At 37.5% G+C, this 26948-nt stretch overlaps 2 protein-coding genes across 4 annotated transcripts; one reads left to right on the top strand and one right to left on the bottom strand.

The window, feature by feature from the left end:
* Nucleotides 1–54: 54 nt before the first annotated feature.
* On the top strand, nucleotides 55–12561 carry LOC101858505 (tryptophan--tRNA ligase, cytoplasmic). Of its 3 annotated transcripts, none has more exons than XM_005104408.3 (9): nucleotides 55–164; nucleotides 3181–3325; nucleotides 4124–4232; nucleotides 4585–4704; nucleotides 5737–5919; nucleotides 7133–7346; nucleotides 7727–7900; nucleotides 8518–8658; nucleotides 10738–12561. In XM_005104408.3, the coding sequence occupies exons 2-9, from the start codon at nucleotides 3181–3183 to the stop codon at nucleotides 10894–10896; spliced, it is 1245 nt and encodes a 414-aa protein (XP_005104465.1). In that variant the 5' UTR covers nucleotides 55–164; the 3' UTR covers nucleotides 10897–12561. The 3 variants fall into 3 exon arrangements, with proteins under 3 accessions (XP_005104465.1, XP_005104466.1, XP_005104467.1); XM_005104409.3 differs by having other exon boundaries at nucleotides 130–219; XM_005104410.3 differs by lacking the exon at nucleotides 55–164 and adding an exon at nucleotides 257–273.
* A 3581-nt stretch (nucleotides 12562–16142) lies between these two features.
* Nucleotides 16143–26398, bottom strand: LOC101858048 (leucine-rich repeat-containing protein 73; the record flags this gene model as incomplete). The annotated part of the gene is made up of 5 exons (XM_005104406.3): nucleotides 26046–26398; nucleotides 19873–20033; nucleotides 19318–19541; nucleotides 18399–18581; nucleotides 16143–16703 (listed from the first exon to the last, which is right to left on the bottom strand). Coding segments are annotated over exons 1-5 (1401 nt in total), but the record flags the coding sequence as incomplete, so codon positions are not given.
* Between the last annotated feature and the right edge of the window lie 550 nt (nucleotides 26399–26948).

Here is a 26948-nt window from a genome sequence, read left to right as displayed (position 1 = left end):
GGCTGAGTGAAAATCTCCACCGGAAGTACTGTCCATGTGTTATTGACTGGGTTGACTGCTGTGCTGTGCTAAAGTAGAAATCTAGCCAAAAATAGATTTTAGTGTGCTCGAGCGAGTGTAGTGTGGCACCGGTGTCATCATCTGTTCCTCGTTCCCAATTCAATGTAAGCTTTCCAGACATTTGGAACACAAAAAAAGAAACAAAGCGATAAGACTTGTGTAAGAAGTCATCTAGATCTAGATCTAGGTCAAGCTTATGGCTTTTATTGTTCGGTAAAGATTCTAACAAGTTTTTCTGTTTTGGCGGAGGCGGAGGGAGTTTTCAGCATCACGACAGCACGATTCTTGATCTTGTAGTTGAAATCTACAGTATTGTAGCATTGTAGCTAGATTAGCTGGTGTGCCGTATGGGGAGGACTTCCGTAACGAGCGACCATTATGAGACAGAGCAGAATTGAGGGCTTGGGGTAGGGGTAGGGTTAGGTCTAGGCCTCTTCTTTATTGTGTTTGATGGGTTGATCGCTCGTTACGGAAGTCCTTCCGCCGTATGTCATGTTGTTTACGACCGCGATCTGTTCAAATGTCAAATCTGTTCGGAGTCCGAATAAACAAAAATATGGCCAGCTCTAGATATATTCGAACTCAAGTCCGAATAACGGCACTACTTGGATATGGTGGTCCCGACTTGTGTAGGCCTAGATCTAAAAATCTAGATCTACTGAAATATCGATACGGATTTAAATAGTCGGTATCAATGTTTTATGTTTTATCAGTAGCCTAGATCTAGATCTATATCTGAATTTGACCACGACTTGATGTTTTGCAATTAGGTTTGAAAGGCTATCTCTCCATATCGGCACGCAAATCAAAAAGTAATCGTAGACTTAGAACCAGAAGTAATCGTTGTTGGGGTCAAAACTAGATTCTAGATTTTCCCTGTCACAAAAGTCGGGACCACCATATCCAAGTAGTGCCCGAATAACTTTTAGGAAGTGGCTATCCTCACCTGGGGTGAGAGTGAGAATAAAGATACGATTGACCTCTCACCCGGGGTGAGACTTGCCAGCATTGGCTATTCTCACCCGCTATGAAACAAGACCTGTTTTTCCTAATTTCGGAATACTGTCTCGGTGTGGATGATCAAATTAACAGAAGCAAAGAAAAAATGACGTAGCACAAAAGTAAGCTAATTTGATTGTCTACAAAGATGCAGTGGGTGTTTCACTTTTCGAATCGAGCCTAACTACACCTACGCGGGTCGCCATTTTGTTTTGCCTGGAGGTTCTCGCAAGATCTACTCTTCCTCGTCTCTCTCTCTCTATAGGCCTATATATCTGTCTCTTTCTGAAAACTGTCTATCAGTGTGGACGATCAAAGTGACAAAAACAAAGATAAAAAATTATGTTTAAGCACAAAGTAAATTAATTTGGTCATCTACGAAGAATCTACGGCTGTTTAACTTTTCGAATCAAGCCGAACTACGCGGGTCGCCTTTTTGTTTTCCCGGAAAGTTCTTAGTGCAACTCCTCTCTCTCTCTCTCTCTCTCTCTCTTTCTCTTTCTCTCTCTCTCTCTCTTTCTCTCCCTGCCCACAGACAAAATTGCACGCTTTCAACACATTTGTTCACTGCACAGAATTCTACACTTCTGTTATAACAGTGGTTCACGGTGAACGCAACACTGGTTGGCCTAGGCTATCACGGTGAACGCACACCGGGTGAGAATAGCCAAAAGGCTCGCCTGGGTTAATTATCTATTCGGACTTGGGTCCTAAAAAAATGTTTTATTTATTCGGACTCTCCTTCTAAGTGAGTTATGTGAGTGTAAGGAAGTTACATAATAACTGTCGTCGAGGGATTTTACGTAAAACCAGAATAAAAACTAGAATTGCCTACAAGGACTCTGTAATTGTGTCAAAAGTAAAAAGACAGCACTCTCCTTAGATCTACTCAATGGCAGTGTCTAAATACACAGTAACCGACAACTCATGATCTTTCCACCACCACTACAGCATCATGTTATTTCCACCACCATTTGTCTTTCCACATGTTTAATTTAATTTTGTTGCGTGTTATAGTTTTTCTGTAATTATTTTTTTCTAAATCACATCGCACAAAATGGACAGCCATGGTCTCTTCCCAACACCTCTTCCCACAGCAAGTCGAGAGTGCGATATTGCTACGCGCAATCTCATTGGTCGAGCTAATTAACTTTTGTCCCCGGCAAGGTCAACTCAACTTAGTTGTTCTGTTCAAACTAATGATCCAGGGAGGACCAGTTTAGATAGATCTAGTATCTGGATATTATGTGATTAAAAAAAAAAAATTACAGAAAAACTCAACACACTTCAAATACCAAATTAAACATGTGGAAAGACAAATGGTGTGGAAGTAATGATGATGCTGTAGTGGTTGTGGAAAAACCCTGAGTTGTCATTTACCCTGTACTTAGACACTGCTATTGGGTAAATCTAATGAGAGTGCAGACTTTTGACTTTTGAAACTATTGCACAGTCCAAGTAGGCAATTCTTTTAATTCTGGTTTTATGTAAAATCCTAAATTAAGTTAAGGTGACCTTGCCGGGGGCAAGGTTAATTATGTCAACCAATGAGACTGCGCATACCGATCTCGCACTTTCGGCTTGCTGGGGGAAGAGGTGTTAGGAAGGGGCCACGGCTGTCGGTTTTGTGCGATGTGATTTTTAAAAAATAATTACAGAAAAACTATGACACACAACAAAAATGAAATTAAACATGTGGAAAGACAAATGGTGGTGGAAAGCTAGTTCCTATCATACTTTCCATGCACTGCACATTCTGATGGCGCCGCCCATAACTTGGAGGATCCAAATTACACCATTTGAAATAGATGCCAGTCTTGACTGAGTGTGTTCGACCTTGTTGTTCAATTTGATATATTAATGTACACATTTTCATTTGACTTTTGCTTAGACCCAGTGCCCATTGGCATGATCAGTTCGATTTGGTAGGCGGTGCTAAACAGATTGAGGGCACAAAGCAACCATTGTGGCACAAAACGATCGTCCGACTAGCAGCCTAAGAAAAGACGCGTTTGTTTTCAGGCTGCAAGTCGGGGGATCGGTTTGTAATTAGAGAAGTGACCCCCCAATGGACACTGGATATTATATTTCATTGACTGAATCATTATTTCCTTTTGGCAGATGGCAGAGGAGTCACAAGTAAATCAGATGGAATCCTTGAATATAGGCGAAACTTCAGGAAATCCTGAAGCTGTCGAAGATGTTGTTGACCCTTGGAATGTGCAAACATCTTCCGCCACAGGAATTGATTACGCCAAGCTGATAGGTATTCCCTCAAATATAGTTGAGTGGGTGGTTGGCAGGTGCTCTGGTGTGGTCTGCTTCTTCTATCCTATCAAACATCTATCGTCCTTATCTCCCCCTTCTTTTTCATGTTTGTTACTCTCTTGTAACACCTCTAATCTTCTGGCGCTCATATGACCTTATGCAGTTGTGAGCGCGATAAAACCCTCTACTAAAACTAAAATATAGCTGAGTCTGAGATCATCGTTCATATCAAGGGGTGCATTCATAATTCAACTTTTTAATAGTATTTTTTGTTTCTTTTCTCAGTTTTTCTGTTAATGAGAATAAGAACCAAACATAAAGTTTTAAGATACTCAATACTAACTTTTCACTTCATCGAGAAAACAGCTTTCTGTGCTGTGCTCTAGGTGCATTAAATGATAATTACCCTAAATACAAGGATATACCTAAAACTGTACATTGAAAAGTACCAAAAATTAAGTCAGCACAGACAGAGCGGTGACAGGGACCTGACCCCTGTGACCCTGACGTGATAAGGCGCTCAGCGGGGAACCCTCCTCTGCAACTAAAATTCCACTGCCAGTCCACCGTGTATGCATCATGAAGCTACTGGTACTACCTCCCTGGCAGGCTCCGAACAATTTAGCGACGTGCTCAATCATTACTGAAACATAGCTTAGACCAGTCTCACTCAGCACTTAACAATTTTATTCCCATCTTTGAACTGAAACTGCCTTGACAGCTAAGTATGTCCATGAAAGTATAAGCATCAAATTTATAGATTACTGATATCATTTTTACTTGTTTTCTTTTTCAGTAAGATTTGGCAGCACGGCAATTGATGAAACCCTTGTGCAGAGGATTGAGCAAGTGACGGGGAAACCTGCGCACCCATTTTTGAAACGAGGAATTTTCTTTTCACATCGGTATTTTCCCCCCTTTTTAAAAAAAATAAAGGTTCAATGTAAATTTAGATTCTGGGCATTTTGTTTTGTTTTGAAACTTGACGACAATAACATTTATTTGTCTGATTTAGAATGGTGTCCATATGTGTTGTATATATTTAAGGGTTAGTTGGATTAAGGGGTTCCCATAAAAGTAGATTTAATTGTGTTAAAGAGAATTAACAATGTAAAAGGTCATTTTGAGAAGTTGCTTTCATGATGTATATTTTTAATAAGTTATAAGATAACAAAGTTATGTCAAAGTGTTTTTTTAGATCTTTCTGCTAGCTGTTCCAATAACATCTACATTATTCTTGTTGAATTTGTGTTTCAGTGAAATGAACAAGATCCTAAACCTGTATGAGCAGAAGAAACCATTTTACCTGTATACTGGAAGAGGGCCTTCATCTGGAGCAATGCATGTTGGACATTTGGTGCCATTTATGTTTACAAAGTGAGTCTTTTTTGTCCTAACGAAAAATTTTCTTGCATATAAACTGTATGTATGCAGCAGAGCTGCCTAAATCTCCCGATTTTTCCAGTAGTCACCTATTTTGGGCCTGTTCTACTGCCATCCCGATAAAGGTGTCAAAAGGGATGGGTGTCGAAAGAAGAAAAAGGGAAAAAAATCGTTCTGCAGTACTTCCAATCTTCCTTGCTTTTTCGGAAATCCGTACATTCCGAAAGTTCAGTAATTAGAGAGAGAGAGAGCAGCAGTAGCAGCACTTGCCTCCGTAACTTGTCGGATATTTACGGTAACTCTCGGCTATAAGTTGTATTAGAAACTGCCAGATTGCGCATTTCATACATTCGACGTTATCACAGATAGGGTGTCCTGTACCTATGACATCTGAGATTTCATCTTTACAGTTTGCTATTGCATGTTTTTTTTTATTACCACTTATGTCAATGGAAATTAGTCACTTGAGTGGAAGAGGATGCATTGGAAGGTAATTTATCGGCCAACAATGAATAGTTTTCCCCAATTTCATGGAAGTGTGCACCAAACAGTGTTTCTATTAGTAAAGTAAATGGCTGTCCGCTTTAGTATAGTAAATGGTTATCCGCATTCTGGAGTTGAAATATTTTTTAAGTACCAGCTGTCATAGGTACTCTTAGGACTCAATATTTTCCTAGGAAATATTGGTATGAAAGTTGATGATCAATGTCAGATGATGATGGAGAAGGTCGATTTTTAAAAAGATATACGTATGAACTATTTTTTGTGTATGGTCTCTGTTGTCTTTCTTTCCATTTTTCTTCTTTAATCTTTACTCTTGCTACCAGGTTGAGTTTTCAGAATTCAAAATACCCTTGTTTTAAATTATATGTATTACGTTCATACAAAATCATGCCAAGAAAGAATTGGGTGCATCAGATGAGCTAAAATCATGTTTAACTGATTGGAATTATTTCCCAACTCCAAATGGTGAACAGAGGAACATTCTAGCCAATCTTTTCAGTTACATTTTGTAATGCTTTCCAGGTGGCTGCAGGATACCTTTGATGTACCCTTGGTGATTCAACTGACTGATGATGAAAAATATCTGTGGAAGGATCTGAAAGTTGAAGAAGTTCTGAAACTGGCTGTCGAAAACGTCAAAGACATCATAGCTTTGGGTTTTGATGTGGAGAAGACCTTCATCTTTTGTGATTTTGATTTTATAGGGTAAGGGAAATGTGCTGGTATGGGAGACCAGTTCTGGTGTCTTTTTTGTTCAGCTGTATTGATGTTTTATTCATTTAATTTTTTTTTTTTATTTTAAAGAATGTTTCTTTCTTCAAAAACCTGATTTCAATGTCATACTTGTGTGTGACATCTTTTTTTGTTGTTGTTGTTTGATTTCGTTTGCTGTGCTGGTGCTTCAAGCTAAATATTATGACAGCTGCTGGCTTTTTAAAAGGATTCTCCTCAGAATACTTTTTCATTATTTGGCTGTGAAGTTCAAAATTGGTTAAGTTTGGAAAGGGATCACTGTTATGATCATGTGAAATATTGTTTTGCTCCTCTCAAAATGGCAATAAATCTGGATGTTTTAAGCTTTTTTCAAGTTCCAAACCCCCATCAAGTGTTATGTCTTGCATTTTCCACCACTTCAGTGGAAACATAGAGTATCAGCAAGTTTCCTTCTTTGAACTCTATCTCGGGCAAGCCTTCTAAGCTCATTCCACTTTTTTCTTACCCCTAATGTTTCAGCTTCACCTGTTCTCCTCAATTTTTTTTGTTTTTTGTTTTCCCTTTCGATTTTACTCGGTATCCCGGAAAAGCAAAAAATAATTATTATTTTTTTTTTTTTTTTTTGTTTTGGGGGGGAGGTAACCTCTGTTTTTCACTTAAGGCATTTGTGAGGATCAGTATCTGAGCAGTGTCTGTGACTGGTTTCTGGTCCAAAGCACATGCAACTACTCTTCAGGGACAACCTATTAAAAATACTTGCACTGACATGATGTTACTGAGAGTTCCTCAGATATCCCAAGCATAGTTCGTCAAAGACTGATTCCCCTTGAATTTTTAATATTGCTCTTACTTCTTCTATTTCTATCCACCCTCAGAGTGAATTCTTTTGCAAAATTGATATTTACTGAATCGTTAAAAATTTTGACTATTTATTATTACTTTCTTAAGTCTGAAAGATTAGCGATTTATTTATGTATATTTTTTACAAACTATGTCTTGTGAATGTCACAATATTTCAGAGGAGTTTTATTTGAATATATTTGTGTTCTTAGGCTCCCACTGAACCTCAGTTGTCATCTTTTTGGGGGTGCAAAGTCACATTCAAGCATTTAAGATTCTTGTATTCTATTCAAGGTGTTAGTGAAGGTACAATCAAGACTTGTGAATGAAGTAATGAGTATTGGTTAATGTCTTCTGTTTCCAGGCAGTGTCCAGAATTTTACAGAACGATGGTGAAAATTCAGAAGCATGTAACATTCAACCAAGTGAAAGGCATCTTTGGCTTTGATGAAAGCAGTAGTATTGGCAAAATTGCTTTCCCAGCTGTACAAGCCACTCCAAGTTTTAGTGGAGCATTCCCGTTCATCTTCAATGGAAAGAAAAATATTCAATGTTTGATTCCCTGTGCTATTGATCAGGTAACAGAAGGCAATTAAAATGAAAAATAGTTTAAAGATAGAAGATGCCTCATGTACCCCAAACTAAAATGTAAAAAATAGGGACGGCTTCAAAGAGGAAATGTGTCCACAGCTCAAAATTAACCAGATGATCTATCAATAAATGAATTTGAAGAAATACTTAAGGTTTTGTTTCAGTAAGAATGTTCATGATTCTTAAAAACACTATGTTTTTGTTTTTTTTAACGAATGAGGCTGTTGAAGTTAGATTCTAAGAAGAATTTGCATTTGACCAGTTTTGGTGCTATTGTGGTTTTAAAAAAGTAAGTTTTATATGTGTAGAGTAGAGAGTGTAACGCTATTTATAAACAAAACTAATACTGGTGATATGTTCATTTCAGGATCCATACTTTAGAATGACAAGAGATGTGGCTCCCAGACTGAACATGGTGAAACCTGCCCTTCTTCATTCGGTTTTCTTTCCTGCATTGCAAGGGGCCACTTCCAAAATGTCTGCAAGTGATCCAAACTCCTCCATTTTCTTGACGGACACTCCAAATCAAATTAAAAATAAGGTATTGATGCACAAAACACTTTTTTTACATGGCTCTTATGCAATTTAGTGGACAAGTATATAATGTATCATTTGGTTGATGGGGGGTGTCATAAATAAAGAATATTGCTCCCCAACTGCCCTACAAACTAGTATCATTAAGACAAACCATAAACTAAAAGACAAATTGGGGGGTGTAGCCAAAGAGTGAATGGTGAGTGTATTGCTGATGGAACAGGCAGCTGTGATTTTTCTTGCTTAGAAAAGTGTCTGTTGTTTTGAAGTTCTGTCTCGCATGATAAAGATTGATTACAATGAGTGCCCATAAACGAAATCCAAATGCTTCAATTGCAATGATTTCATTAGGTATACTTTGCTCCAGTCCTGCCCAAGACATCCACCTGTCTAGGACAGCGACTTTTTCCTCGACAGTGGGTGGCTGTCTTAGACAGGTTTGACTGTATATTGCTGGTACAATTCACTCTTACACAGGGAGCAGAACTTTCCTATTGTTGTTTGTTTATCTTTCTTTATCCCTTTCAGAGGCTTCATAATAAATAATTGTATAGTCTACGAAATCTTGAGCCATTCTAAACTTAATAAATAAATAATCAGAATATTTTGTACTTTTCTCTTTAGATAAACAAGTACGCTTTCTCCGGAGGTCAAGCGACAGTAGAAGAGCACAAAGAAAAGGGAGGCAACTGTGATGTGGACGTGTCCTTTCAGTACTTACGCTTTTTCTTGGACGATGATGAGAGGCTGGAGCAGATCAGAAAGGTATGTAAAATAGGTACCGCGACCGCAAACTGACCGTTCGCCCATGGAGACCAAAACCACTTGATATATATCAGAAGAAAGAGGAGGAGCTTTTCCTCTTTTTAGTGGTATTATTTATTTTAATCCACAATTCTTTTGAAAGCAAAATCTTGTGGGATAAAAGATACTATCAAGGTTTTCACTGCAGCGACCACGCGTTTTGTGCATCGGTTTTTGGGGTGACCTCGGTTAGACTGAAGCGGGGAGCATATGGTATTAAATACTGCGATTTGATTTGTCAATATTTTAAGATGAGAAAACACTCTTTCTGGTGATATATTTCTAAAGACTTCCCTTAAAGAATTAATAGAAGAGATTTGCTTGTGAAAATTTTCTATACTGTTTTTTATGGAACCAGTGATGGGACTATGGAAATATATCAGCAGAAAGCCCATTCATTCCTCTTCAAGAATAACACAGCCGCCATACGAAAATAAATACCTGACGCTCCCCATCAGCTCGCAAGCAGGGCCACCATCGGGTCAGTTTCGTATATATTTTTTCGCCTCCACGTCAGCGCGCCCGGCGCGCAGCCCAGAAGCCGGTGTTCGTGAGTGGTGATTTTAACCTCCCCATGTATTTCGTGCCATTTTGGTCAAAAGGCCATGTTTACATCAATAAATTTCCATCTTCTGGTTATATGATACCCCTGAAAAAAAATTGGGCTTGTTCTTTATGTGCATTGGTGTGTGTTGTTAACAAGTTTTTTGTGAATTTCCATTCAAATTTAAGAATGCTATGGCATCTCAAAGTGCAGACATTTCGCAATTTAAAAAATATCGCGTTTTTCTGCAACTTCAGATGTTCATAACTTTGTATAAATTTGGTATAAAAATGCTCAGAATAATAAAGTCTATAAGGTGGTGCAGTTAACTATGAAATCAGAGGACTTTGAAATTTCAGTCTGTGATACCAAGTGGAAAGCAGACAATAACTCGAGAGAAGCCTCCTCTGAGATTTTTGTTGAATTCACTAATTCAGAATTTTTTGAAAATGTTTACTCATTTGATTAAGATGCTTTAGTTCATATTTGTTTGCTCCTTATGGCTTGTGCCAGTTTCATTTTATTTACCCATACTTTGAAATACAAGACTCGAACTAATTAGTGCTCCTTGTGTTCACTATGTTTGTGTTTTTTAGTTTGTTTTGTTGTTGTTGGGTGGGGTTTTTACAGTAAAGAATACGTTTGGGGAAAGAAGTTCTTGATTTTTTAACCACTTTATGACACTGGCCTTATGAAAATCTGTAGAGATGACTTTAATCAATTTGGTTTGTAGAACTTTTAAAAGAAATTGATATTTGTTTTTTATTGTAGATAGTAACCTAGTTCATTTCAAATATCTGAAGATTTTATTTGAGCTAAATTAAGAACTTATAAATAAAATATGAACATTATGAGGGTGGAAAGGTGGCTTAGACAGGTAATAAAGGAAAGTATAGTTGACAAAGAAATTCTCTGGTCTCGTTCTGGGTTTATTGTAGAGATAATTATATTAGTTAGTTTGATTTGATGACTTAACATTGACTATTCCATTCTTTATACAATCCTAGAAATAAAAAATGGAAGAATCTGATTGTTTTCATGAGGTGCTGTGGTTCAATCACCTGGAGTCATTTTATTGGTATTGCTGTGTTTGTTGCATTTATCAGGTCAGACAGAAGTCACTCTGTTTAGACTGAAGGGACTGATCTTTTATACAAAGGGGAAGAGCGGAACGGGTCACCTTTATAATAGATTGATAGCAATGTTGAAAAGAAATTTTAAAGACTGGACAGTGGTTATCTTTGGAAGTTATTTTTAAATGTGAGCATATCAAGCTTTGTAAAATTATATTGACAGGTCAATAAGGAAAACCAATTTGATCACCAGTGCCCTTCCCATCCAATAAACTCTACTTGAAGACGAATCCCTATAGAGCTTGTCACTCTCACCCAGTGCCCCCCAGTAGCTTAGGCAACTCACAATGTCAGCAGAATTAGGAGAAGAACCTGCTTTTTCTCATCTGTTGTTTTCCTAAGTGACATGCTTTTCTTTTACAGGACTACACAAGCGGGGAGCTGCTGACTGGCTTTCTGAAAAAGGAACTAATAGGTGTGCTGCAGAAACTTATTGGGGAGATCCAAGAGAGAAGAAAAACTGTGACAGATGAAGTAGCCAGAGAGTTTATGAGACCAAGAAAGTTAAAATTTGATTATTAGTTTCAGTTTGGGTTTTTTTCTTTCTTTTTTTTTTCTCTTTGGTCCCGGTATAGAGTGTATGCTTCATAATGACTTAAGTGAGTGATCTCTATAAATTGCTTCCCAGTTCAGCAAAAGTCTGTGTAAGCTCAGTCTTTAGATTGTCATGGCTGTCCATTGACCTGTTGAGGAACAAAATTCTTTTTACAAACTGGGCAATAGTCTGTTCCCTTTTTATCCCAAGTTTTTTAGCGAGGACTGAACACAAATAGAATGTGATCATGAATTATTAAAAGAAAGGGATAAAATTAAAGTTTAGGATTTTTTTTGTCCCGGAGACAAAAGGACAGTGGGAATGTTCATCTCTGCTCACATAATTTGTGAAAGTATAGTCCTCTTATATCGACATCCAATTTATCGACATATTTTTCCAATTACTAAATTTTTCCTTCAACATCTTCACTAAACAATCTCTCTTATCTCGACTTTTTTTTCTTTGGCCCACTCTGCTTTATCGACATGCTTCCTCGGTACCTGGTGAAGCCAATGAACATTAATGGGGGGAAAAGCCGCGCCAACGGTCAACACATTAGTTCTTCATTAAATCAACATACCCGCCAAGTAGCCTATTGACACACCAGGCTTTAGTAGGTCAAGTAGGACCTACACAGTGTAGTCTCCAACACAGTACAGTGCCTCCTCCCTACCCCCACTCCTGATCGTGTTGTCATTTTACCGCTGACCTCCCCTTGTTTCTTCCTCTTTGGCTTTATATTTTTATATATCGACATCAAATCCACTCCCCAAAGCATGTCGATATTAGCGGATTATACTGTATCTCATAATTATGTGCAGGCTGGTAGCTTTTTGTCAGATGTAGTAAACATGTTATTGATTTAGTAGCTCTTGTTTCTTGCAGATTGATGCAGGTGTCTTGTTGGAGTTGTAATTTTTAATTCCGAAGCTCCCTTGGCATACCCTTCAGCCGAATATTGTGAAGACTTGTCTTTGACTACATTTACCTTCACAGTAAACCTCGAGTCAATTTTTACTTGCGTAAAATTGCTTTTATTTTGAAAAAAATAAAAATGTGTCGTTGAAATTGTCATTGAAATTAAGGTGATTTGTGTGGCAACCGCTGAGCAGTACAACTTATTTAAGTTTTATCTGTATCAGGAAAAGTTTTCGTCGCCAAGTTTGTTTAGATTTAATGTATTGCAATACTCTGTGATTTTTTGAGCCATAGAAACAGAACTGCTGTGCAGTGTACGATACAAGAGATGGTAATGAAATGAAATAATGAAACCACAAATTTTTACAATACCACTCAAATTTGGATTTATTTGAAAAATTCTTGCACCATTTTATTGGAGCGTAATACATGTAAGTACTTATCCAAGTACATGTACATGTATTTCTGTAAGTTCAGTCTTGTTGCTTTTAAATCTTTTTTTCAAGTCTGTTAGAAATATTGTTCTATTAGGGGAAGTATCAATAGTATGATTATGAAGTCCATGATGTTTGACCAAGAATTTTTTTTTCCCGATCATACTTAGCCACAGTTTTTTGGGGGGGTTCCCATTTTTAAACTCATTTTTTCAAATTATGTTAGTCATGGAAGATTATAAGTGTATAAATGAATCAATGTCATAATGTATTTATTAAATCACTTTGCTTCATGCTCAATGACGTGTGAGAACTAAGTTTTTTGGACATTGTCGGAAATTGTGCGAAGGAAATTGTTCAAAATCCCTTGGAAAGGGAAATTATATATGGGTGGCTGGTGGGTGCTCTCATGTGGTTTACTCCTTCTTTCCTATCAAACGTCTGTCACCTGACCTCACCTTCTTTTTTTTATATTTGTGTTTGTCACACTCTTCAGACACTTCTAATCTTCAGCACTTATATGACCTAATTGTGTCGCAAGTGCTGTAAAACTCTTACAGACTTACTAAAACATAAGGAAACCATATAATTCAGTCTGCCTTCGTTCTGTTCAATCTGGGTCAGTGATAGTGATAAGTTTCCACGAATGGGACTTGCCTCTCAGTGTAATGACTGCTGAAGTTTAACACCCAGGTAGGTCGTTAAGGGGTTCGAGCCTCAGCTCGGTCCTATGGTGTCTCATTACGAAAGACACCTTTCACGAATTTTGCCATTATTCTGGGTCCTATCGGAGATGGATGTTAAATTCGGAAGTCCTGCCTTACACTACTTACAGTGCTGAAAAGAGCATTAAACCTAAAACCTACACAATTGCGTACATTGTGTGTGATTTCTATGGTAAAATACTTTGTTCCTTGACCCGTTTATGGGACGAAGAGGAAATATTCCAGGACAAATATTTTGGGACTCCCTCACAATCGAACCTTGGAATTTTCTGTGGATAGATCAAGTCGGCCATCCTCTGATCTCACAGCAGATATCTTTTGAACTCAAAATCGAATCGGAAGTTTGCTGGCCCCAGCACAAAAGCCCTGATTTCCGTCACTTTTATCTTAGCACTTATTCAAAAGACTACTAGCATGTTTTAGAGAAAGATGAAAAGTATGTTTCTTTTGAAAAATTTTTGAGGTGCTATTCCTGCTACACTGTGGGGTTGAGGTTCAAGAAGCTTCTATTTTATAATGACACATCCTGATCATAATATGGGCGAGGTTGTCATAATATGGTCAGAAAAGCTATTAATTTCTAAGTTTTCCTCTTCTGCTTGCCCTTCTCTGACTTTTAACTGCCAATTTTCGCTAACCTGGATATCTCTGGCATCAACCTTCAAGTTTACTTCCTTGCCCTGGCATTAGGTGTACTGTAAAAATTGTTTTTAAAAAAACAAACGTCAAATTTAACACAATATCACCATAGCCCCAAAACAAGCCGTTGAATGAACAATTGGGAAAATATGTTCTCTACAATAAAGATATTGGAAATTATAAGGATTAAAAGTGGCTCCCCAGAACCATATAAAATTTGAATGAAAGATGAAAAAAAATGCAAGCAAATCTTACACTTAATGATACATGTAGTAATGCTTAGTATTATACAGAATATACCAGAAATCAATGAGCATAAAATTCTCTTTCAAGAGATTAAAATTTTCTCATTACTTTATTTGCGCTAGTAATATAAGAAACATTATAACATGCATTATATACATGCATGCACAAGTTCCACTGGTAATTAGAACAGAATGCATAAAATGCTTGATTAACATACAATGTGTGTATAATATATTATAAGACATAACAGTAACAATATAAAGATGACAATTTACAGATGTCATAAGTTTAAAAGTACAGTCAAATAACAATTCAAGTTCATTAGAAGATGCGTTATGTTTTCACAGCACTTTATCACAATTAGAATTTGGCAATAACACCCACATACAGAGAAAGTGAGACATCAGGGAAAAGAATAGTAAGAAAACTTCCTTTCAGTATTTTGCCATGTTACTCACATTATAGTATTGTTGCTGAGGCTGAGAAATAGGTCAAGCTGCAGGCAGTGGAAAGCAGAAGATAGGTTCCATCTAGCTGCATTCTTTTTTCATTCAGGATAATTTATAATATTATCACAAATGTATATATGTCAAAGGTTTTGCATTCGGGAAGTTTCTTTGACCCTGTAAAGCAAACATTTCCTTTTGTGGAATGCTATGGTTTCAGACACAAAGCCATTTAAAGTTGTATGAGGGGGAAAAGCAACAAAATATATTCTCAGCATACCAAAAAAGACAATGTGAATTCTCATTGTCCCCTGCTAAAGTGAGATTCCATGCAATGCATTCAGTAATGTAATATAGTCAAACTTGCACAAACAGCCAAGTGTCCAAAACAATCACCTGTTCAAAAGGCCTCGTACCATTTCCCCCCTTGCGTTTTTTTTATGGTATAAGTATAATGGCACTGACCAAGACGCCCACTTGTCAAAAACAACCATTTTTCTTCTCACAAAGGGAGGCCATCTTGGGCAATTTCGACAGTACATTACATCTTTTAAATCAAGGAATTTTCAAAATACACCTAACCTAAAGAAAGATCCATAAAAGTTAAGAGCCCATATTTGCTGACATGAAATCAAACTGCCAGTGAATAACACAACCATGATGTGTTTCTAATTAATATTTTCTTTACAGTTTGTAAAGTCAAAACAATTGCATGAAAATGAAGTAAAAGTCATTGCTATTTTTTAGGTGCTTCTCTTTACAATATATTACACTTTGTGCATAACAAATAATAAAAATGGAATATAATGGTCATAACTATAAACAGTATGCTTCAAAGGATGAAAACTAAAAAGTTAACAGACGTAACGATTGTATTTTATGGCAATTAACACACGATTGGTATTGTTTTCCCTGTAAATTGTTCTCTACATATGTTTTTACCATTCTCTTCCTCAGTTCAACAATAATTATTACATCGTAATGAAGATATTTTTTCCATGGGATCATAGCAGTCATTCCAAAATTTGCTGACTTTCAACTTGTGTTCCGAAAAGAGAACTGGCACTTTGTGAGCTTCATGGAATGTTAACTAGAAGAATAAAAATAAACATACTAATTTGCCAAGAAATTGAATAATTCAGAATATTAAACAATTTTCAGACTTATTGTTATCTCTGATTTTGCAGGGTATCGATTGTTTTATGACACTTAAAATTAAAATATAGTGACTAAAAATCTGAAAGACTGCCATTGCGTACAGTGCAACCACTACTCATTCTTCAGCGTATTCTTCACAAATAACAACTACTTCAGCCAGAACTACCTAAATAAAATAAAAAATCCAGTAAAATTGATATTCAAAAATTATAATTTGAACCTACTTAAGTAGGCTACATTACAAGATACTGACAGTAAAATATCATGAGAAATATCACAGTTGGTTTTTTAATAAATTTACAAATATATGTGTGTATTGTAATAATAGATGACACATTTTATTACATCCTTGGTAAGTAAGAATGTCCTTTCAACCCCTGGAGAAGACTCATCGATAATACACTGGGACCTCATCCAGTTCTTCCCCAAGACTTTCATCATCAGCCTCAGCTCCATCTCCATCTTTGTTCTTCTTTTTCTTCTTTTTGTCTTTGTCTTTCTTTTTCTTCTTATCTTTTTTATCACCACCATCCTCATCTTTCTCTTTCTTTTTATCCTTTTCATCTCCCCCGTCTTCATCTTTCTTCTTCTTCTTTTCTTCCTTATCACCAGACTTGTCTTTCTTCTTCTTCTTTTTCTTCTCCTCAGAGTCATCCTTTTCTTCTTTGTCCTTTTTGTCTTTCTTCTTATCCTTATCTTTATGCTTCTTGTCATCACCATCTTCATCCTTTTCCTTGTCTTTTTTCTTTTTCTTTTCCTTCTTGCCATCTTCATCTTCACTTTTTCCTTTCTTCTTTGCCCCCTTCTCCTCATCATCTTTTTTCTCTTTCTTGTCATCTTTGTCCTTCTTTTTATCTTTTTTCTTTTTATCTTTTTTGCTCTTTTTAGCCTTTCCATCGTCCCCTTCATCTTCTTTATCACCATCATCTTTCTTTTTGTCTTTTTTATCTTTCTTTTTATCCTTCTTGTCTTTCTTGTCCTCATCTGATCCTTCTGCTTTGCTCTTCTTCTTTTTCTTCTTTTTCTTCTTATCGTCGTCCGATCCCTTCTTGGTACTGTCACTGTCACTGCTACTGCTGCTGCTGCTGCTGCTGCTGCTGCTACTGGAACTGCTTGAGCTACTGCTGTCAGAACTGCTGCTGGAAGACGAGGAAGAAGAAGAGGAGGAAGATGAAGAAGAAGAAGAAAATGAGGAGGATGATCTTGACCTTGATCGTGATCCTGGAAACTGCAGATAAAGAAGTAGAAAAAAAAGATAACTTTAAGAAAAGGTCAGTTACGACAAATCAAATAGTTTTAAGAAAAATTTGGTAAATGTAAGCTTAGGCCTTAGAATCGATGACAGGCATGTAATACATAGTGAAGTAACATTTTTAAATTGTTCATCATCATCTTCATCCAGTTCCAGATCTGTGACAGACATCGGCGATCATGGTTCTCCATTCATTCCTTTGGTCGGATGCTCTTAAAAAAGCTACGTTTTAAATTGTTCAAGACTCAAAACTCAAAAATGTTTAGTTGGGAGTCAGTTATGTACATAAAACTATCGACAAACAAAAGGAAGTAGAGTTAGTAGCATGTCTGAAAAAAAAAAAGTTTATTTATTTAGATATATATGTTAAAAGCCCATTTCAACACTGTCAGGTTATTTAAGAGGCAGGACCTTGAAATTAACATCCATCTCTGATACTATAGGACTACGCCAAATGGGTGGAGAGCCTGAAAAATTCCCCAAAATATCCCAAAGTCAAATACCCTGCTGAGGACTTGAACCAAGGCCATCAGCTACATAGTCTAAAATTATTCCAACTGAGCTAACAGCATGTGCCATGGCATGTGTGTAGCTTTTAAACATATTAACAATCTAAACCAGTAATGAGACAGTAAGATAAACAAGAACAAAAGAAAGAGTCAATAAAAATAGACACTCACACGCGCACACACACACACTGAGTCTGGATAACTTCGACTGAAAACAGTTTAAAATACAGTAGATCTGGTCCAAAAGAAAAACGTTTCATTTTTTTCTTTGTCATTGTAAGAAAACTACCAATTGGCCAAAATGCTCCTATAGCCATTATATCAAAAAGAATTTTCAAAGTTATAGCAGTCTAATATTTCACCAGCAACTCCTTAAGTATTGCAAATCATCAAGTCTTTTGTGCTTCGAGATGATGAAATAGAAAAAAAAGACATGTGAAAAGATATGGGTCAATTGGGGGCTAGAGATAGACATCACCCATATACTGTTAGCCTATAATAGCTGTCCCAAACACCAATAGGTCTACACACTGAGTACTGTGTATAGGTGACACAAGAAAAAAAAAATGTACATGGCCTATCATCTCTATAGCAGCTAGTTCACAAACACATGAGCATGTGATGTGTTTCATGATGTCACTGACATGGGGGTCTTTTCACTTCTATAGCGGAGGGAACTGTACTGCACAGTGTGCTGATCTATCCTTGAGTCTGTTCTGTGTGGCTGTTAGGTAGAATATTTAGCAAGCTGACAACGTCATTGAGAAAACACAATGCATTTAGCCTGCATCTCAAAATACAGTTACTGAGAGAGACAGATGACAGAAAAATTTCCAAAAGTGAAATTTGCAGCAGACATGTTATTCCCAACTTTATGCTGTCAACAGTCATTGCTGAGAGAAAAAAAAAATGAAACTGCAAAGAGCAGAAAGTTTTTCCATACCTCCATAGAGAAAATAAATTTCATTTTTTGGATTTCGGGGAGGAATTACTACCTCTGATTTGCACACTGATTGAGCAATCTCTGTAAACTGAAAGTACAACTAAACTGGAAAACATTCAGCCATCCAGCAGATTTTGGTTTAAGCGACCTCAGCTATATATATGGCCACACATTTTCATTCATACAGAGAAAGAGAGAATTTCTTTTAAATCATTATACCCGTGAGCTGTTGATTGAAAACAGGTCATCAACAGTGACAGTGGAGGCAACATCTGAGTCATCTAGGTTGTTCTCCTCGATATGCTTTCGAATGGCCTCCACAGTGGACTTGCGTATCCGGTTTTTGCTGAGTTTGATTCGACTTAGTCCCCCCAAATGATTCTGTACAAGATGAAGAATAACCTGCATACGAAAGGAAAGAATATCTTATACAATGAGAGGCATTGAAAACATAACAGACATACAGGTACCGTAAAAGACGCATATCACAAATTTCAATAAGAATATCATCTTTACTTTCAATTTTAACTCTTTTTAAACTGGCTACAATTATAGATAGTTTCCTCATTTGATTAAAGGTCCAGACTCTTAAAAGAGATAAAACAACAGGCACGTAAATTGTCAAGCTCTATAGCGACAGCAAACTATTCAACTGTCAAGAAAGCCAAATTTTTGGAAGAGAAAAAAAACAATTTCATTTTTAAAAAATTGTGTCTACATTATGATTCTTTTAAAGAAAAATTAAGAATTTAAATTTCAAAGAAAATATTTCTAAGGCACATGTAAATGATACCTCAGAATAACAAGAAACTACAATTTAAAAACTTGAGAGCAAGACTGCATAATCATAGAAATGAGAAAAAAGGAAAAAGGGACCAAAGCTATTTATTATAAGTAGTCCAAAGCTGGCTGTAAAACCATAACCAAGCATTACTTTGGAAAAATAGGAATTTTTTTCACGTATAAATGAATATTTTACAAATTTTGTATTCTCACCATCTCACCGGGCTTTCTATGAAATCGATAGACTCCACTCTGTCAGCTGACCAGATATGTCACTGTGGTATGATTTGAATATAAGATAATCACAAAATTCTAAATCATATAGGTTTTACACAGACTAAACAAATCTGTTTACCTGACCAGTATGCTCAGTGATACCACATCCTTCCAGATCCAGAATCTGAACTGACTGACTGGCAGCCATACCTACAAGAATGCAGCTGGCGCCATAGTCTCCCAAGGCATTGTAATCCAAGAAAAGCCAGCGAAGAGAGTTGCAGTTGGACAAGCACATGCCAAACTGAGCCCATCCTAAGGCACTGATGCGATGGTTGTCACTCAAAGTCAGCTCAGTGATGCCTGAATTTACAAACAAAATTGAGTTTGAATAAGTACTGTTGGTTTTTCTAAATATGCACTACTTATTCATTCTTGGCTGATGAAGAAAAACACTTTGTTACACTATATCACTTTGCAGATGATCCAAGTCGATCTACTTTTTTGTCTAAGATCATTTCTAAAAATTAATGCTTTTAAAAGAAAAACATTTTTCACACTCACTCTTCTTATTAAGTATGAATTTGGGGTATTCAATCATTAGGGTCTACCTTTCTGTTGTGTAACATCAAATTTGTCTATTTTGAAGACCGGGTGCTGCAAGTCAAATAATTTGAAAGTGATTCATCTTTACCTGGCCGATTATTCATTGGCAATAGCAATGAATAGAGAACATCAATTGACACGTCCCCAAGCTTGCAATCCCCGATATCAAGAGAAACAATTCCTGGATGGATGCTGATAGCCCTACCAAGGATTTGCATGCCAACATCTCCCAGCTCACTGCCATGAATGCTGTGTTTGAAAAAAAGAAAATCAAAAAATAAATCTAACGAAATTACACTCTGTTCTACTCTCCACTCTATCACAAACAGAATCATTATCTGGGTTGTTTTTTTTCTCTAAAGAAAACACAAAATAAACCTGGAAGGAGATCTGATTTATTGTACCGATTGTTGTATCCATATTATATTTCAAAATATATGCAATGAAACACATTTTAAAAGCATCCACTTCACAATACCTTTTTACCCAGGAAGGAAGTTGTACAAAATTAATATATCACAACAGTAACAAGTTCACTTGACCGAATGTCACGCTATGGGGTGTGGTACTTTTTGAAGCTTCACTCTTTCGGATGCAGGAATGGGGCTTGTCAGAACATCCAGTGCAGTTGTACACTGTGCACTGACGCTGACCCTTCACACCTCTGTTGCAGTAATCACATTCCCTGCCACTCTAAGAATGGTCAATCAGGTGCAGATTTCCAGTGAAATGTTCCACTTGGGTTGAAGATGCTCCGCCCACAATAAAAGTTTTGATAAACACGTTCAGCCAGTATCATTACCTCATCACCCTGTGAGCCAGGGGAAAAAGAAAAAGTCACTTTCCTCAAAGAAAAAAACAAAATTAATAACAGTTAGACCTAGGCCTCCATAAAAATATTTTTTCTTGCATAAATATAAAATCTAATTTAAGACTGTTTGAGTGGCGGGGGCAGCTACATAATAATTAATACGAATAGTGCCTATTTGCAACGCCACGTTGCGATTAACGCCAGTGCTAAATAAAACGCCTCGTTGCGATTAGCGCCAGTGCTAAATAAAACGCAGTGTGTAAAATATCAAGCTTAATCTGTACATCGTTATCGGAAATTCTGATGGCCGAAGTGACAGCGCGTCTGCGCTTGAAGTCAAACCATTATTTTTTTAGCGTGGGTTCGATCCCGGTCCTGGACGAGTTTTTTTTTTCTTTTTTGTTGTTGTCCTCTTCTCGACTGACCAACAAATTGTTCCCATAATTATATCTTGTTGCTTTGTAGGGTTTTTTTAGTAGTGATGAAGCATGCACATTCTGGTTTTGTCCCCAAGAGGAGCTCTGTACAAAGTAGGCCTTAGTATAGCCTATACTTTTCCTTTTACCAATGTAGGCCTGGTTTAAGTTCAGGTGGCTTTCCTTGGTCTGTGAGTCTAATTTATTTATTTTTTTAAATTTTAGGCTCAGGAGAAGGAAGAAAAAAACCCTTTCGGGACCGGGATTCGATGCCACGCTTGGAAGCAGTGAACATTTGACTTACAGAACGTAGACAGGAGACGGCTTGTATACGTTCTCTAGGCCTAACCTAAAGTTCGAGTTGCACCGTCTTGTTAAATTGTTATTCAAGCGTCTTTCGACTTAAACCTGCTCAAACTCTAGCTCAGATGATTATGATTATGAGAGATGAACAAGACCAGGGGCGGTTTGTTAACTAGGCAAGACCGGCGGTGCCGGTCAAATTTTTGTCTGCTGGACTGTTGACAAGAGATTTATTGATGATAATGATTTTCATTCAGTTTTAAGTAAATCTGAAAATAAAAATGCATCAACTGTCAAAAAAGCACCTTGCCGATTTGAAGGCGTTCAAATAGACAAGTGGGATTCACTGCTGTTTTGTCGCGACAGAGCCTCATTCCTTCACCTTTGTTTATCGCACCGGCTCATAACTTTAAATCGTCTCCCGTCAAGCCATCACGTCGCGGAACTTTGTACGAGGACAAATGGACACGGCGGGTACAGTGTACAGCGATGGACAAATCCATCGACTGCCCTAAGGAGCGAATATAACATCCCTTGATTGCCAAATTGGCCTCCGTGTTGCTAACAAAATCAGTAATGAGACTGTCTTGAGCAGCACAAACACATGAAATATTTTATCAGCAATACATGTAGGCCTACTTATCATTCAGCCTTTCTCTAACTATCATAAGAACATTTATTGTCAGCATGGCACTAATCTTTTTTGTTTATTGAATTTTTAGCCTCTCTGGGCCGAAAACAATGAGCCTGCCCCCTCCCTTCCCTCCCCTTATCCACTGTCACCGCAGCTAGACACCAAGTTCTATAATTAGTATTTGACACACTTCCCCACTTTGTTACAACAGTGTTCTGAGAACTGAGAAGTATGAAGAAGAACGTATGATTACATAATGATGAAAAACTGTTGTGTGCTAACTTTGTCAGGCTTTGTATAGTAACTGATTGTAGACTTAATCTGCTTGGGACAGCGTCATTGGTACAGTATCAAGTTCTTATTACATATTTACAGGTCGACTGCACGTCGATATTGTGTGTGGGTGTGTAGAAAGTAAAAGTCTTTGGTCAAAGTACCGGAGGCCATGACCAGTTTGTCAGGCTTCTACTTTCAGTTTGTTTTCTAGCATAGACTCTAGTAGTGTTTCTTTTTCTATGCCGTTCAGGTCAGTTTCAATTAACTCAGTAATTTCCATCATACATTATTCATAATATTTATTTCTTGACACTACATTATTTCAGCTCTTTCACATTATATTAAAATGTTAACAGTGGTGTGTGTGCGTGAATGGGGGAGGGGGTGGGGATGGCGAAAGTAGGGGTATAAAATGAGGAGAGAGAGAGAGAGAGAGAGAGAGTGTGTGTGTGTGTGTGTGTGTGTGTGTGTGTGTGTGTGTGTGTGTGTGTTTGTGTGAGTGTGTATTTGTATGTGTGTGTGTGTGTTTGTGAGTGTGTATTTGTGTGTGTGTTTGTGAGTGTATGTGTGTGTGTGTTGTGAAGGAAGGGGGTGGGGGAAGGAAGAAAGAGTCTATGTGAATGATGGCCCGTCAGTTCTATAAACCACGAGCCGCCACTGAACAAGACGTCTACTTTTGTGCAAACAATGTCAGAAACAATTGTTAGATCTAAATAAGACAACGTCATAAAAAAAGGAGTCAAATCCTAGGAGGTTTATCAAAAAACTGACAAAGCTTCCACAATTCACTGTCCCCGTAGGATTATGCGATTGTGCGGCCGTGTTTTTTCCGCATAATTCTGTAACGTTTGCATAATTTTGGATTCTCCGCGTTTTTTCACGTTTTTTCCCTTTTTTTTCACAAAACAATGAATTAACGCCTCGCCATGTGAGTAAAGGGACGTAATCACCGTAAAAAGTCTCATTTAAGTGAAAAGCTGGTTATTTCCCTTGTTAGGAGATCTTGGTATGGGTTGTGATTATAGTTTCTTGAGCATGTTTAATTTTTCGAAGTGGCTAGCCGTACTTAAGTACGGCTAGACTGCCAGTCTAGCAGTACTTAGATCTAGGTTTGGCCCAATCGACTCAAGCCTGTTAACTTGTACACAGGTCTCATTAGATCTAGATCTAGTAATTATTCAGGTTTAAATACATGCAAGTCAGTAAGGCACCTTTTGGTTTTGTCTGAAATACAAATACTTTAGGCATTAGTACGGCTAGCCTGGCTGTCTACCCGTACTTAAGTACGGCTAGACAAGAAGTCTAGCCGTACTTAAGTACGGCTAGACTGCCAGTCTAGCCGTACTTATCTTAGGCCCTATTTACATTAGACAACAGGAGGTTTAAAATACATGCACTGTCATTAAGGAACCTGGTTTTGTCTCAAATACAAATACTTTAGGTACTGCACACTAAAAATGTATATTTACAATTCAGTAGGCCTATTTTTTGTAAATGGTCAGTCTAGCCATCATATTAAGAGTAAGTACGGCTAGACTGTGAGTCTAGCCGTACTTAAGTACGGCTAGACTGCCAGTCTAGCCGTCATTAAGTACGGCTAGCCTCTTCCTTAATTTTTCAATCCATCAAAAGTTGTTGTTCTCATGTCTGCTGATGTTTCATGTTTGACAGGTGTCCCTGGTTTTAGTAATGTGCCAGCATCAGAGGTCCAGATGTCCCTTTTTTAAAAACATTTTTCTTCCTCTATATATCTAGATCTAGATCTACAGCTGAAAGTCACAGAGATTTATATTTTTTGGTTGTTGTTGGTTTTTTTTACTGATGTGTATTGTTTTCTTTTCCAAATACACAACAAATTACTGATACTGATATGTTCTGTTTTCAATTTTTCTGTACATAAAACATGAAAATCATGAAACTTTGTGTTGAAAAAGTGCAAAACATGTCGCGAATGGTGTTACAGTAACTTGCATAATTTTTGTATAATTTTGCTTTTTTTGTGCATAATTTGGCCTTCTAAATTTGCATAATTCTACAAGGACAGAATTCAGGCAGAACTTCAATATTATCATGTAGAAACGATGGCTACTAGAGTAGGCCCGCATCACCGCGCTACTGTTTTGGTGCGCAACCCCCGGTCTCCTGCTTTGTTTTGGATAAGAACAGCGAAAACGAGGTCATTTTCTGTGAGCATGCGCAGAATGCAGCTTATTTCACTTTCGTTTTGGAGGTTCCTGTCAACACACGTGATTCTACGGTGTCGGAAAGTTTTGCCCCTTCATATTAATGGTTTTCGTAACCGGTATCGATCAATTTACTAAGCGCTTGAGTAGTCGATTATTTAGCACATCTAGCTAATCTAGCTCTAATGTATCGTAGAATGTATACTAGAATCGATAAATACTATCGCAGGCTGCTTCTTAATGCCCAGGAACGTGTTAGATAGGGTTGCGCACTGAAGAGGACCAAATTTGGGCAGTCCGTTTCGTGCGCAATATCGGCTTTTTTGCTATTTGGCATTGATAGTGTGGCTTCTAGGCCCTTTGTTTGTTTTACTTATTAAGTTATTTCTCTATGACCTGCATTGTGCACTGAAACAGACTGTTTTCCTTCCATTTGGATGCATTATATTGCCATTGGAAGATGATAAGTTAATGTATTCATGTCAAAATTAATTAATATGGAAATATAATCTCCAAAATGTTCAATTTCTTCTTTTCATGTCTTTTTCTTCTTCTTTTTTGCCCTTTTCCTTAAAGAATACTAGTCTAGGTATAGTCTAATTCTTGTTTTCTTCTTTCACTTCCTTGTGTCCACAGCACCTTTCTTTTTCAATTTCTTCTTTTCACGTCTTTTTCTTCTTCTTTTTTGTCCTTTTCCTTCTAAAATACTAGTCTAGGTATAGTCTTATTCTTGTTTTCTTCTTTCCCCTTCTTGTGTCCACAGCACCTTTCTTTTTATCCATTATCAAAACACATACACAAGGTGTAAGGAAATCTCCTGTCAGGGGGCGCACAGCTCCCAAAAAGAACACGCCTAATTGACCTTGGCCTTCCATTATGGTCAGTACAGGAACTTCTTGCAAGGAAAAGAAGACAAAGCAAGGATAGAGAAAGATGAAAAGTGTCAGAAAAGAGCTAGATCTAGATCTAGAGCTGTAAACATGGTACTATTGCGCACCAAACAAGACGATATGTTGCACCAAACCAGAAACCTTGCGCACCAAACCAGACACACGTTACCAAACAAACACCACCACAACATATAGAAATTTTAAACTGCTGTTACAGTAATGCGCTACACCGTATAGAGAGGAAGTTTTTCTAACTTCTGGTGAAAAAATCATGAAGATCGACCTGTAACTTCCATAGATATCAACAAAAGATAGCTTACTGTATATCGCACCACAGGATGTACTCTACATCACATCTAGATCTAGATCTAGATTCTAGATCAAGTACTGGCGTTTCAAATAGCACGGGAGCTATTCAGAACGCAGCGTTGCAAATAGCACGGGAGCTATTCAGAACGCGGCGTTGCAAATAGCACGGGAGCTATTCAGAATGCGGCGTTACAAATAGCGCTTGCCTAATTAATAATGGATAGGCTAGGCTTTATTGTCATTTGAACCTGAACACCTTTAATCCCCCCCCCCCCCCCCCCCGTCTCCCACGGCTCCCGATTTCTTCATAAGCCCATCGCCTCTCAAACATCTTATATTAATGTATCTCTATAGCCGCGTTAACTTAAAAATCTTAAAATAAATCTGGAAAAATCCTAATAGTTGAATTTGAAGAGTAGAGGTTGGATAAAATACTCACTGTAAACCTGTTAATGACTTATTTTTTCTTATGCTCTGTGCTAGTAGTTCGACATGATGATAGTTAGTCACAATCCCAACGTTAAGTGTGAGTTGTTGCAATGAAGTGCATGGTCCAGTCAACTTTATAATACGGTGCAAGTCCCTTTCATCGATCTCACACTCTCGTAAGCAAAGCAGCTTTAAATGGTCTGACTTCAAAGCTCTGCATACTGCAACAACTTCTTCGTTGGAGAGAACTCCTCCTGATTTGTTGAACGCGTGAAATGACATTTTGCAAGTCTTCAGAACCCAAATGAAACCAGTCACTAGCTACAACTTCAAGGATTCTCGGTATGCCTAGGCGGCCATCTTGAACTGTAACCACAACAAAACAGAACCGCGGCGAATGATATTTTGTACAACTTGGCCAACGACCTATTGCATTAACCTAGGTGTACAAAATCAGGAGAAAAACCGTTGCTCTTGTACGTAAACCCGGAACAAGCTGAATGTGCGTAGAAAGGGCGTAGACTAGTTCATTAATAGCTACATGGCGAGCTTTATTACTTTTCGGTGTTTTGAAGCATTCATTCATTGAAAAGCTGTAAAGATATTATAACAATTGAGGTTTATCATGTATGAAATATTGCCTCCCCCCCCCCAAACCCAACACCCAAGCCTATACGTTCTTATACGATCTCTGACCGTGTAGACCCAAGCCTACTACGGTGAGCAACAACCCCTGAAAGCAAAATGTTCTACTGTGTGCTGTCAAATTTCATGACTCGACTTATTTTCCGGAACAAGCTAAATGTGGGCAGAAAGGGCGTAGTTCCCAATTAGCTACATGGTGAACTTCATTACTTTTCGGTATTTTGAAGCATTCTTTCATTGAATAGCTGTAAAGACACTATATCAAAAT

Source organism: Aplysia californica, unplaced genomic scaffold (assembly GCF_000002075.1).
Source record: "Aplysia californica isolate F4 #8 unplaced genomic scaffold, AplCal3.0 scaffold00419, whole genome shotgun sequence".
Lineage (NCBI taxonomy): Eukaryota > Metazoa > Mollusca > Gastropoda > Aplysiida > Aplysiidae > Aplysia > Aplysia californica.
The sequence above is the reverse complement of the archived record's forward strand: the minus strand, read 5'-3'. Positions and strand labels throughout refer to the sequence as shown.

Bases quoted from the DNA above. Each gene is read 5' to 3' on its own strand.
- LOC101858505 (XM_005104408.3), top strand. From the start codon at position 3,181: ATGGCAGAGGAGTCACAAGTAAATCAGATGGAATCCTTGAATATAGGC. The intron at 4,233-4,584 runs GTATTTTCCCCC...TTTGTGTTTCAG, and splicing joins GGAATTTTCTTTTCACATCG to TGAAATGAACAAGATCCTAA. The intron at 7,901-8,517 runs GTATTGATGCAC...TTTTCTCTTTAG, and splicing joins CAAATCAAATTAAAAATAAG to ATAAACAAGTACGCTTTCTC.